The 12,717-nt window shown below is 41.5% G+C and overlaps 1 protein-coding gene and 1 long non-coding RNA gene across 4 annotated transcripts in view; one reads left to right on the top strand and one right to left on the bottom strand.

Annotated features, from left to right (window-relative positions):
• Positions 1 to 12,717, bottom strand: part of LOC140076705 (uncharacterized) — a 178,845-nt gene that overhangs the window by 11,070 nt on the left and 155,058 nt on the right. The window lies entirely within an intron of this gene.
• Positions 1 to 12,717, top strand: part of IL1RAPL2 (interleukin 1 receptor accessory protein like 2) — a 578,794-nt gene that overhangs the window by 555,127 nt on the left and 10,950 nt on the right. For all 3 annotated transcript variants that reach the window (XM_072123364.1, XM_072123365.1, XM_072123363.1), the window contains 2 exons: positions 6,739 to 6,882; positions 9,797 to 9,967. In XM_072123364.1, coding sequence (XP_071979465.1) covers positions 6,739 to 6,882; positions 9,797 to 9,967 — 315 coding nt within the window. The remainder of the gene's footprint in view (positions 1 to 6,738; positions 6,883 to 9,796; positions 9,968 to 12,717) is intronic.

Genomic DNA, 12,717 nt, shown 5'->3' with positions numbered 1-12,717 from the left:
TTTTTATCGTCTGGTCAGATGCTACATCTCTTTTGGGAACATTTTTCCTTTTTTCTTTCAAAGTTTTTGAAGAACAGAACTTTACAGTCTCCCCTTTTGACTTACGGCCACCTGGTTCCTATACAATTGTCTCTTGAAATAATCTTAGAGAGGTGTTTGTAAGCACAATACATGAAATATGTAATAGGGTCTGTTTACATCTGTGTCAGTCGTTCCATTAGGTTGTAAAATGCCAGATAGCAGAACAAAAACCTGACTGATCCCTTTACAGTCAATGGGGTTCATCAGGCTCCATCTCCATCAACATTTTAAATTTTCTTTTCCTATAACAAAACAGAAGAAGAAACTCCAGATAGGGGTATGAACACAGCATTAGTGATCTCATTATAATAACATCTCATCTATAACATAAGAGGAATTAAATATCCCATAGATTTGCTTCATGAAAATGCTCCAAATGAAGCTGTTTTAGGGCTCAACAATTATAGAAGAATATATTACAGTCGCATAGGTCATTATGAAAAGCTTGAGAGGATATGACAAAAAAAAAAGTGTTTAATAATGAGGGACATGGCAATGCACATGGCTTAAGAGATTTACATATTATAAACCCTCATAATAACATTAGCCAAAATTCTGTAATTCACTGAACAGGTAATTGGAAATCAGTTCATTAATCCAACCATATTTGGCTACAGCTTTGCGCTAGATCTACTTAACTCTTCGCGTCTACTGTATTACAGGATTAGCAGATTAAATGATCCAGAATATATATATATAATGAATGGATTCTGGAGAAAGGTGCACTTTTCTAGCTTGAAATTCTGACTAAGGTTTGGAATGTAAATGAACAGATCAGAAAAATTTGGGCCTCATGAATCTAACGAAACACTGCGTATTTCCAATTTAGTACAAAATATGTCAAAACCCTAAGGCTACATTCAGACGGCCATTGCCTGCCGTACCGTAGCACAGCGGGCAACGGTTGTGCGCTGGGAGAGGAGGTGAGCGCAGCTCACCCCCGCCCCTCTTTATAGGAACATATGGCAGCACGTCGCTGTACTAAGGACATGTCCTATCTTTCTACGGGGTACGGAGCGGTACGGTGCCACTCCCGTTGGGCGCCGGGCGCCCATTGCCGTCTATGGGGGGACGTATATCGGCCTTATACACGTACCCCATACGGCTAGTAGCTAATAAATATTTTTAAATGTCTTATTTTTCATTGACATATAAAAGCGTTTTAGCTACAATCAAGTTCCCCCACAGCATCTGAGTAGCCACTTACTGGAGAAATACATTGAGCTGTTACCAGAGGTTGCACTAACTTTTTTCCAGAAGAGTGAAAATACTCCTCTTACCAGTTTTGAGAAGTATCTATAGTCTGAGTAGTATGAAAAGTTCAGTAATTCATATATATACTCACCGGCCACTTTATTAGGTACACCTGTTCAACTGCTCGTTAACACTTAATTTCTAATCAGCCAATCACATGGCGGCAACTCAGTGCATTTAGGCATGTAGACATGGTCAAGACAATCTCCTGAAGTTCAAACTGAGCATCAGTATGGGGAAGAAAGGTGATTTGAGTGCCTTTGAACGTGGCATGGATATTGGTGCCAGAAGGGCTGGTCTGAGTATTTCAGAAACTGCTGATCTACTGGGATTTTCACGCACAACCATCTCTAGGATTAACAGAGAATGGTCCGAAAAAGCAAAAACATCCAGTGAGCGGCAGTTCTGTGGGCGGAAATGCCTTGTTGATGCCAGAGGTCAGAGGAGAATGGGCAGACTGGTTCGAGCTGATAGAAAGGCAACAGTGACTCAAATCACCACCCGTTACAACCAAGGTAGGCAGAAGAGCATCTCTGAATGCACAGTACGTCGAACTTTGAGGCAGATGGGCTACAGCAGCAGAAGACCACACCGGGTGCCACTCCTTTCAGCTAAGGACAGGAAACTGAGGCTACAATTTGCACAAGCTCATCAATAATTGGACAGTAGAAGATTGGAAAAACGTTGCCTGGTCTGATGAGTCTTGATTTCTGCTGCGACATTCGGATGGTAGGGTCAGAATTTGGCATCAACAACATGAAAGCATGGATCCATCCTGCCTTGTATCAACGGTTCAGGCTGGTGGTGGTGTCATGGTGTGGGGAATATTTTCTTGGCACTCTTTGGGCCCCTTGGTACCAATTGAGCATCGTTGCAACGCCACAGCCTACCTGAGTATTGTTGCTGACCATGTCCATCCCTTTATGACCACAATGTACCCAACATCTGATGGCTACTTTCAGCAGGATAATGCGCCATGTCATAAAGCTGGAATCATCTCAGACTGGTTTCTTGAACATGACAATGAGTTCACTGTACTCAAATGGCCTCCACAGTCACCAGATCTCAATCCAATAGAGCATCTTTGGGATGTGGTGGAACGGGAGATTCGCATCGTGGATGTGCAGCTGACAAATCTGCGGCAACTGTGTGATGCCATCATGTCAATATGGACCAAAATCTCTGAGGAATGCTTCCAGCACCTTGTTGAATCTATGCCACGAAGAATTGAGGCAGTTCTGAAAGCAAAAGGGGGTCCAACCCGTTACTAGCATGGTGTACCTAATAAAGTGGCCGGTGAGTGTATATATCTAATAGGCATATATTATGTACATAGAAAGATGTATGCAAGTAAATCATTACTCCCCCTGTTTTTTAGTGTTTTTATAGTATCATGATACATGAAACAAGGAATGCACAACTTTTTTTTTAGCTTCCTCAGAGACTGCAACCTATCAGACCATAGCTGATGCCAATGATCCTCCTCCCCAGACCAGACAGTGGCTGACACTACCACCCCCCTGCCTGGACTAGACTATGGCTGACACTCATAACCACCTCTTCCCCCGCCCTAGCCCAAACTGTGGCTAATGCCACCAATCAGTTTTAACGACTGATTTTGCCCATATATTTAGGCACCTTGAATGTGAAATTCATTGATAATATTTGTCCTAATCTTGTTCTGCGTTAGGATATAGTATATTTTAGCAATGCTTGTAGTACTGATATATATATTATTTCTAACTGTCACAGAACCTGTACCAAACAGAACCAGATACAGATTATGTGATATTTTTCTACTATAACCAGTATATTGGACTCGACAATAGTCCTGTTTTTATTTATCATCAAACTAGATCTGCAAAATATGGGGAACAAAATGGATTTTGAATCAAAGCTCCGGCTGTACAGCCAGTTTTTAGTTTCTCCAATACAACTTAAATAAAAATAGCTAAAAGTCTTAATATAAAACCTCTGTTGGTTGGGTGTCTACAACTTCATTGCAAACCTACAGTTTCAATTGTAGCAAGCTTCAATGAAACCCCATGTAGCCCGATCCTGCAGTCATTTTGTGATCCATCTGTCCCTAATTCTTCATAATCTACCAATGTATATCAGTAAAATGTCGGGGATAGATGGAAGGGAGGATGACTTCAGGATCAGACTACAGGGCTTGTTTGTAGTCTGCTACCATTAAAACCTATAGGTCTACAAAGCAGCTGTAAACTCAAAACAATAGGTGATTTTTTTTAACTTTTTGTACTTAATTTTTTTTATATAAGGGAGCATTGTCTTGCACAAAAAACTTTTATTCCCTGAGCTATTAGAAAAGAACATGATGTAAATGATAGCGGAGGTAATCTTCTTATCGGTGGCAATATTTGGAGTTATTTGCTCCCGTCTGGTCCTTGGATGCAGAGCCTGATTGCTGGTCACATGATGCAACATCTTATTTTTTAACAGGACACCAGGTTTCCTTATTCAATCCTGTGAAAGCTTTACCATGAGTCCCATAGGAGTGAGTAGTTGGTAGTCAGTTGCTGGTTACATGACACAGCTGAGGGCCAGAAGGGAGCAGAAGGGTGCAGATAACTCAATAATATACATCAACTGGTAAAATAGATTCCTTAAATGTATCGTCCACTTTTAACAAATAATTGATATTGTTTCTGTAATGAAAAATTTGCAATTTATTAATATACTTTCTGTAGCAATTCCTCACAGTTTGCTAGATCTCTGCTTGCTGTCATTCCATCAGAAGCTTCATTGTTTATTTCCTGTGGATGAAAACTATTCCATAGTCATGTGTTGTCACATAGGTGCACGCAGGGGTGGATTAAGACTGCCATGGACCCTCGGTTCTATGAATATTATAGCCCCTACAAGTCTGGAATTCCCTTCCTACACATGGTACTAAAATCAAGCTCCTTGGGTAATGAAGGGCGTGTCCCTTCTGCTTGCTGTCAATCTGTGGTTTCAGGGCATTTTTAGGACCTTTAAAGGTCCAGAAATGGCTTTTAGGTTCTTATTGACAGGATTTCATATGAAGATTTCATGGGTGAAGGTACTTCTCAATATAAAATATTGGTGGGTAGTTTATGTGGCCATGGGCACCCTAGAAAGCTTGGCCCCTGGGCTAGCACCCAAACCATCTATTTTATAATCCACTGCTGGGTGCGTGGCCCATTAAGTGTCCCAGTGTAATCAGAGCTGTATGTTGTAACTGATCATGAAGTAAATGACAGCAAGCAGAGATCTAGAAAACTGTGAGGAATTGATACAAAGTAAATTGGAAAGCTGTATGACTCTTCATTATACAAACAATATCATTTATTTGAAAGTGGACAATAACTTTTCAATACAATCAGACAATACAATTTACATTTCCAACGGGATAGAGGATAAAGATTTTTGTGGGAGCAGCACTGTAAGAAATGTCCCTTTTAAGAAATGTATTAATTTATGAAGCTTATACATAGGATTACACAGAGGGAGACCTTGACATTTAATATTTTCTTTTAAAGCCAACACATTCTGCACAAAAACAATGCAAGGCGTCTGGATGCAGGGCACGTCATTTCCAAATGGCTTGTCAGATTAGATGTAATAACACCCTTGTTCTTCATTCAAAACATAATTAGCAGCAGAGGCCAAAAAAAAAAGGAAAGTAGATTTACATGCACACCTGGCAAGGGGCGACGGGCACGCAGCTCCACAAGTGTGCCTCCAAGATGCTGGCATTCTCCCACCGCCAACATGATCAGAGAGATGCAAATGACTTGTTAGCGCTCGGTGTAATTGTAAGACATGTGTTTATATGAGCGCTGATTGCTACTTATTTTACATTTAGCGTAATATGTGCCGCATATTGTCAGTGGCATAATCATTGCATAATGTATTACGATTAAATGTATTAACTCCTCAGCTGCTAGACTTGTATTCAGACTTGAAATAGAGTACCAGAAGCTTAGATGTGCGGTGATGTGCCTCAAAGGTTGTCCTGGAGAGGAACCATGACTGCTTTCATTGCAGAACAGTGCCACACCTGTTCACAGGTGATTTGTGGTAGTACAGTTTGTGTTTATTTGCTACAGTATAAGACACAGCATGTGGATTGTTTCCAGTGTGTATGACATAAGCACCAGAAAGAAGGGACCCATTTACCCATTTAATTTGTATGGATTTAATAAATGAAGAAGCGTTCCAGTTTCTGGAAAAGCTGGATCATCAGGTTTTTTTATTGTCTATGGATTTAAAGGTTCTGTTTGGGAACCTGATTTGTGCTACTTAAAGGAAACCTGTCATCAAGGATGTCATTTTCACATGATAACAAGTTCCAATAGCCTTTTGTATGCTGATTTAAAATGCCTTTGTTGTATATCTGAATATATCCACAATTATTGAATTGTTTCTTTAACAGTACCAGGCTCCCTACCAGCGAGTGTGGCGAGTCCTGGGGTGGTGCATTTCAAACAGCATAAGTAGTCTTGTGCTCTCTCATTGCCCTCCCCTCCCTCATCCTTTCCTCTGATCCTTCCCCCTACTTATGTCAGCTCCTTGAACTGCCGCTACTCACCACACACTGCTGGCAGGGAGCTGGCAGGTGATGTTAAAGAAACAATTAAAAAACAGTGGAATTATTCAGATTCATGACAAAGGCATTTATGCATTCAATATTCCACAGGCTATTGGAACCTGTCATCATGTGAAAATGATGTTCCTGATGACAGGTTCCCTTTAAAAAGAATGTGGCTAGAATGGTGAGCTGCTACCTCATCGATGAGACATTCCTCACCATTACACAAAAAAAAGTTTTGTACCATGTTAGCCATAAAAAGGCGTTACAAGCAAGCTTTCGGGACAGCTTAGGTCCCTTCATCAGGCATTGTATAACCGGCTTTCTGAAGACACAGATCATACACACAAAAGAAAAGCCCGTTATACCTTGCCTGATGGAGGGACCGTAGCTGTCCCGAAAGCTTGCTTGTAACATCTTATATTTCAATTAGCCATTATCACAATCTCAAGAAACTTTGACATATCAAAAGCAACAGGAATTCCTTACCATAAAATGGCCGCAGATGCAGGGTCATGTGATCTCTAATTGTCCATGAACAATCGCACTACCAGGACCTTATGACAGTATTCATGAACTTTAAGATGAGATCACATGTCCCTCCATCTGCGGCCATTTTATGGACAGGAATCTCTGGCTGATGAGGTAAAAGACAGGAGGATTCACTATACTTATCAAGAAAGCGGAGCAGAACTATTAATAGATGGATATTGGAAAATTACCTAATATCCTCCCCTCACACTTTACAAAAACATGAGGTAAAATGGTTCACCCCTTTAAGGCTTTTTTCTGATTAGAATAAATATGATGCATTTTCTTTTCCTTAGAACTGAAGTATAACATGGAGCTTGCCGGAGGTCTGGGTGCTATACTCGTTGTATTCATTTTACTTGTCACCATCTATAAATGCTACAACATAGAAATCATGCTATTCTACAGACAGAATTTTGGCAGTGATGAAGCTGCAGAAGGTAAGTGCTTTATGGTTTGGTCCCAAGATGGTTTATACAATGTGAATGGTGACCAGTTTAGTTCTTCTTTTAACCTTTTCTAGTGAAATGATCTCTGTGATGTCAAGCAGGTAGTCTCCCTCTTCTGACCAGTCAGGCCCCCATTTCTAATTATTTGGCTTCTCCGGTTTTGGTTCATCTGCACATGTAGCGAGGTGACCGTGGCTTCCTCTACATAACCCGTAGCAGATCAATTACTCAAGAAAGGAGGAGATGGACAGCTAGGCCGATCTGGAGATGAAGACCATCTCCTCATTCTCTGTTTGGCTATATAGCAGGGACAATTTTGTATAGGCACAAATAGCTCCCCCTTGACTCAATAGCAGTAGTAGTGCTTTGGAGGAATCAAATGGGACCTTTACTTGTCTTATTATAACAAAAAGAAAAATCAACTGTAATGTTGGCTTTCTAAGTTGATGTAGAAGAACTTCTATAAATGCTCTCAAGGAGTTGGACCAAGTTATGTAATGCTTTTTCCACAGATGGGTGATTAGTTGGTGTTCCACCACTGGAACCCAACTTATCACTTATATACCCGCCTGAATGGAGAAGGAAGTTGTGCTCAGGCACAGACACTCCTTTCATTCTATATCTCAAAGACAGCCTATTTGAAGGGATGAGTGATCAGGGGGACATCGACAGTTGACCATCAGCTGTCTTCAAGTTCCACCTATCCTGCGGTAGGAGGATTAAAGCATATGATTATTCAGGTAGACCTTAAGATGATACAAAGTTAGGCTACATTCACACGAACGTATGGGGGACGTATATACGTCCCCAATACACTTCTATGGGCTCACGGCGTCGTATGGGAGCCGTTCGTTGTAGCACGCGTGCGGCACCGTACCGCTCCGTACCCCATAGAAAGATTGGACTCTTCTCTGCAGCGCCGTTGTATGCCCGCCATACTACGGTATGGCGGCCATACATTGTGTGAATGTAGCCTAATGTTTCAGAGAAGAATATTCATATACCCAGCAGACCTCACGCCTGTAAGGATTTTTAGTTAATACTACCATCAAAACCCATCATGATAACCCAGGGACACTTACTCATAGATCCAGGCACCATGACTTTGTCATCCATGGCCTCCTTTCTTCTAAAATCAACTTTTAAAATTATGCTCATGAGCCAGAAAGATTCACAGGCTTTTACATTATGAAGAATCACTTGTCCATTGCGTGCTCACTGCTGCCCAGATTACAGTAAGTTCAGGTGGGAAGATGAGCCTGAGATGTGCAGCTGCAGTATAACAACAGCTTGTGAAGCCAGAGCACAGAGAGGTTCTATAACTCCCACCCCAGAGCCCTTCTGGCTCATTAGTATAATTTTAAAAGTTGATTTAGGAAGAAATGAGTTTAACAAATATAAGAAGATTACCAGAGTCATGGCACCTGGATCAATAAGTAAGTGTCACTGGTTTATCATGCTTGATTTTAGTTAGAGATTTCCTTTAACTCAAAATTGTCTCCTCAATAAGATCAATTTAAAATAAGTAACTAATAAGTAGTTGCAGATCTTTGGTATCTCATATGGAACACAATACCAGAGGAGTTGCAGCAGCGGTACCGTAGTTCTCCGAGTTCCCCACCATGTCTGGGTTACTTCTTGCTACGCGTATGTCAACAGAGTTGAAGACCCATTTATTATGGTCTATTTTCCTTGTGTTACACATGCTGTGCCAGTTACATGTACTGCAGATGTTGATAAAGCAATGGAGTAATTATTCATCTCTGAAAATTATTCTATTTGTCAAAACATTAGTATAGTCACTTGTGGGATAGCGCTTTATTACTGTAATGTGACAAGATATACTAACCCAAGCTAATAGAAACATTGATTCCTTGATTTATGAGCCACAGAGAAGCAGGATAGTCCCCTCTTTGTGTGGCACTAGACATCACAGCATGCCTGCAAGGAACGCTCTGTGCCCACAGCACTGATTACCTTCACACGAAAACTAAAGTAAATCAAAATTTTCTTTAAAGTTTCTGAGGGATGAATAGGTGCCTCCCTCCAGCCTCCCCCCCCCCCCGCCCCCCACCGGTGTTTGTTTCTATACAGAGGCTCATCGGCATTATGAGCTGCCCACCCGCTACAACAGCAGTTTTAAAAAAATCCCTGGACAATCCCTTTAAGGGTCACACATGTTGTACAGCACACATTTCATGACCCACATAACTTGTCTACATAATATATAATTACACATATATTACATATAGCAGTGGTGGTGAACCTATGGCACGGGTGCCAGAGACGGCACTCCGAGCCCTTTTTGTGGGCACCCGAGCCATCTCGCCAGCACACCAGACAGGACTCGAAGAATCTTCCTGCAGTTCCAAGCAACTTAAAAGATGCTGCTTTCAGTCATATGTTGATACTTACTTCAATACTTGGGTATGTAGGAAGAGGGAGAATAAACAGACAGGGCCGAAATATCTTTGGAGCACCTCCTGCTGGCCCCTACAGGTCTACAGAGGGACACTGGAAAGGAGCTAAAATGATGCAAATTTTCCATCTTTCTACTGTGTTGCTGTCCTCAGGAGGCAAATATGATTTTTGAAGAACAGGGAGCGATTAATAAGGGGGGGTTTTGGGTGTCTTTTTGGGCACTCGGCCACTAAAAGGTTCTCCATCACTGCCATATAGAGACAACAGAATAGGGACCTTATTACAGACAGGTTTACACTTCCATAACCCAACATCCAAGAACCAGTAACCATCCACAGGTACAGTACAGTATCTTCTTTCCCAATATGTGGACCAAACCTGCATCCATATGATCATAACAAATCGTAAGATATAAAATAACATATTATACAACAGAAGTGATTGTTATTGAACTCATTTGTTATCTCCCATTTTTTTTCCTAAGACAACAAGGAATATGATGCGTATCTTTCATACACCAAAGTGGATCCGGATTCATTAGATCACGAAAGCAAAGGGGAAGAACAGTTTGCACTAGAAATCCTTCCAGATATCCTGGAGAAGCAATATGGATACAAGCTATTTGTTCCAGACAGGGACATGATCCCTAGTGGGAGTAAGTCTATTTCTCTATACCTTGCTTGGCTGTACTCATTGCAGTTTTGCGTTTCTTTATAACATATACTCAAAGATGGCCAATGGCCAATAATTTTATAAATATGATCTTGTGAGCCTTTTCCGGCAGTACCTTAAAAGTCAATGCAGCACAGGATGAGTCGACTATAATACACGGAGCTTAAAGGGAACCTGTCATCAGAAATGGATTTAATAAACCACTACAAGTATATTGCTAAGCACCCGAACACCTTCCAGAGCTTGTTTTACTCATGATCCAGTGTGGTGGCATTGTTCAGAAAAGCAACTTTGAAATGAGATGTAAACTGGTTGCATAAAGTCAAGGAGGCGGAGATTTTAACACAGAAGTCAAGCTCTCTCTCTTCCTCAGAAAGCCACTTCATTGTAATTATGGGTCCTACATCCAGAGACATCACTGACCAGATTCGAAGTTCGAAAAGTGCGAAGCACAATGTCAATCACAGAGGAGGAGGCGGTCAGAGCTCCCGACTCTAACTTCATTGTTGAACTTTCCACCTCCTTGACTTTATACAACTAATTTATATCTCATTTCAATTTTGATTTTCTGGATGATGCACCACACTGGACTATGAAAGAAACAAAAACTAGAAACTGTTATGTTACCTGACAATATACTAATAGTGATTTATTAGATCGATTGCTGATGACAGGTTCCCTTTAAGGGGGACTTGTGGTCCCCTGATTCTGCTGATTGCAGAGATGAGGGGTAAATGTGCTTAAAGGAAAAGGCCTTCTTATGAATTGCTGTTCTTATTGGTATGTATTGTACAGCATGTGTCACCCGGACATCAGTATATTTCCTGTGGGTAGGGCAGGGGTACTCTCCGCTGCCAGAGGTGAGGTATAGATCAGCACTGTCCCTGCCCCGCCAGTAGTAATGTATCAGATTATTTTATTTAGTAAGTGGTTTCTCCATGCAGTGTCTCATACCCACGCTGACAACAGATATGAAGAAACACTTTTTAAGTGGCAGGTCCTGCTTTGTGCCGCCTATGCTGCCCCATATGTTGCTGCAGGCGGTGCTGCCTGAGGGAAGAGACTCAACTCGCCTCATGGCTGATGCACCCCTGGTTCTGGAGGATCAGTTATACCAGTTCTGTCTACAGAGTCTGGGGGATGATGGAAATATGCATCTCCAGGTTCTCAAATATGTAACTACAGACCAAAGTTTCCTGTTGGTTGAGGAACTCTGCTTCTATCTAACAACTGCCTCTAAATCTCAAGCTCTCTAGTGCAAATAGTGACAAGATGACAATTGTCCAGTAAACTAGCCACAGCAACCAGAGTCCATCCTTCTCCAATGAGATAAAATATTGTATGACACTTATAGTTATTTTTACAATAATTCTGGCATTTTTGGACATAAATAAGACCAGCATTCCTTCCACTAATGTAATAATCATATACGTACAATATATACATTATATCTAGGATGCAGAATGCACACTGTTGCGACAACCTAATGATAAGTTTTCCCAAATTTAAAGAATGGTTTTATTGTGATAAAAATACCCTGAAAGAACATAAAATCCTTTTCATGCATCTTTAGACACAAAGAATATCTAATCAAAATCCTTCCATCTCGTACAATGATGTCTTGGCACAGCGCTCTTGATTTCAAGCACTGGAAGAGATGTATCAGTGGCAAATTGTCTCCGTTATTTATAAACCTAAAAGCCCTGTCAAGTGCTACCATTGACATTGTTTTGTAAAAGGACCTTCTACTGCATCTAAATTATTATTATTTTGCCTACGAACCTTCGAGGGAACCTGTCAGCAGAAATTAAACTTATAAAACATTACCGGTACTACCTACCTACAGACTAATACCTTTTTTATTTTTACTATTTTTCAGACCCCCTACAATACTTTAACCCTTAAGTTGTCTGATTGTACTGCAGTATGGCAGTATATGGTAGGATCAAACAAAAGTCACAATCAGTTCCAAGCTATTTTCCACGCCTAGTCAGGGGCAGCCATAGACTTTTACAAAAGTCGCAACTTTCACATCTGGATTCAGGTGATAACTCAAGGAAATGCATTTTTTTAAGCCGAGACCCAGTTCACACCTGCCTCATGGCTTTGTAATCTCCATTTAAGGAGATCTTCACATATGCTCAAAAGGAAAGGTGAACATAAGGTCTATGGTTCATCCAGGGTCGGACTGGGGGACCAAGGGCCCACCAGTGAAATTGATTTTGAGGGCCCACCTACCGCTACATGGGAATATTGACCGTAAATACTTGAGAATAAGCCAAGTTTTTCAGCAAAAAGAACGTGCTCTTACTCGAGTCAAGAAAAAAAACAACAAAATGTGTACTCACTTTCCGACACCCCCCCCCCCTGCAGGTCCTCTTCTATCCATTGATGTCGGCTTCAGTTCTGTGTCTCCGTGCGGTGCCGTCATGACGTCAGCTGCTTGCTGCCATTGGCATACGCTATGATGTCAGTGAACAGCTGACGTCATGACGCAAGCAACTTTATCGGACAAGGGAACTGGAGCCGAAGCATCAATGGAGAGAAGAGGACCTGCCAGGAGGGGCAGCATCTACAGGTTATATACTGTGGGCAGGGGCTGCAGGCTAAACACTGGGGACAGGGGGCTGCAGAATAAACACTGGGGGGCAGGGGCTGCAGGCTATATACTGGGGGCAGGGGCAGCAGACTATATACTGGGGTTAGGTGCTGCAGGCTATTTACTGGGGGTCA

Source organism: Engystomops pustulosus, chromosome 9, assembly GCF_040894005.1.
Source record: "Engystomops pustulosus chromosome 9, aEngPut4.maternal, whole genome shotgun sequence".
Classification (NCBI taxonomy): domain Eukaryota; kingdom Metazoa; phylum Chordata; class Amphibia; order Anura; family Leptodactylidae; genus Engystomops; species Engystomops pustulosus.
This window is presented reverse-complemented; position numbering and strand designations above follow the sequence as displayed.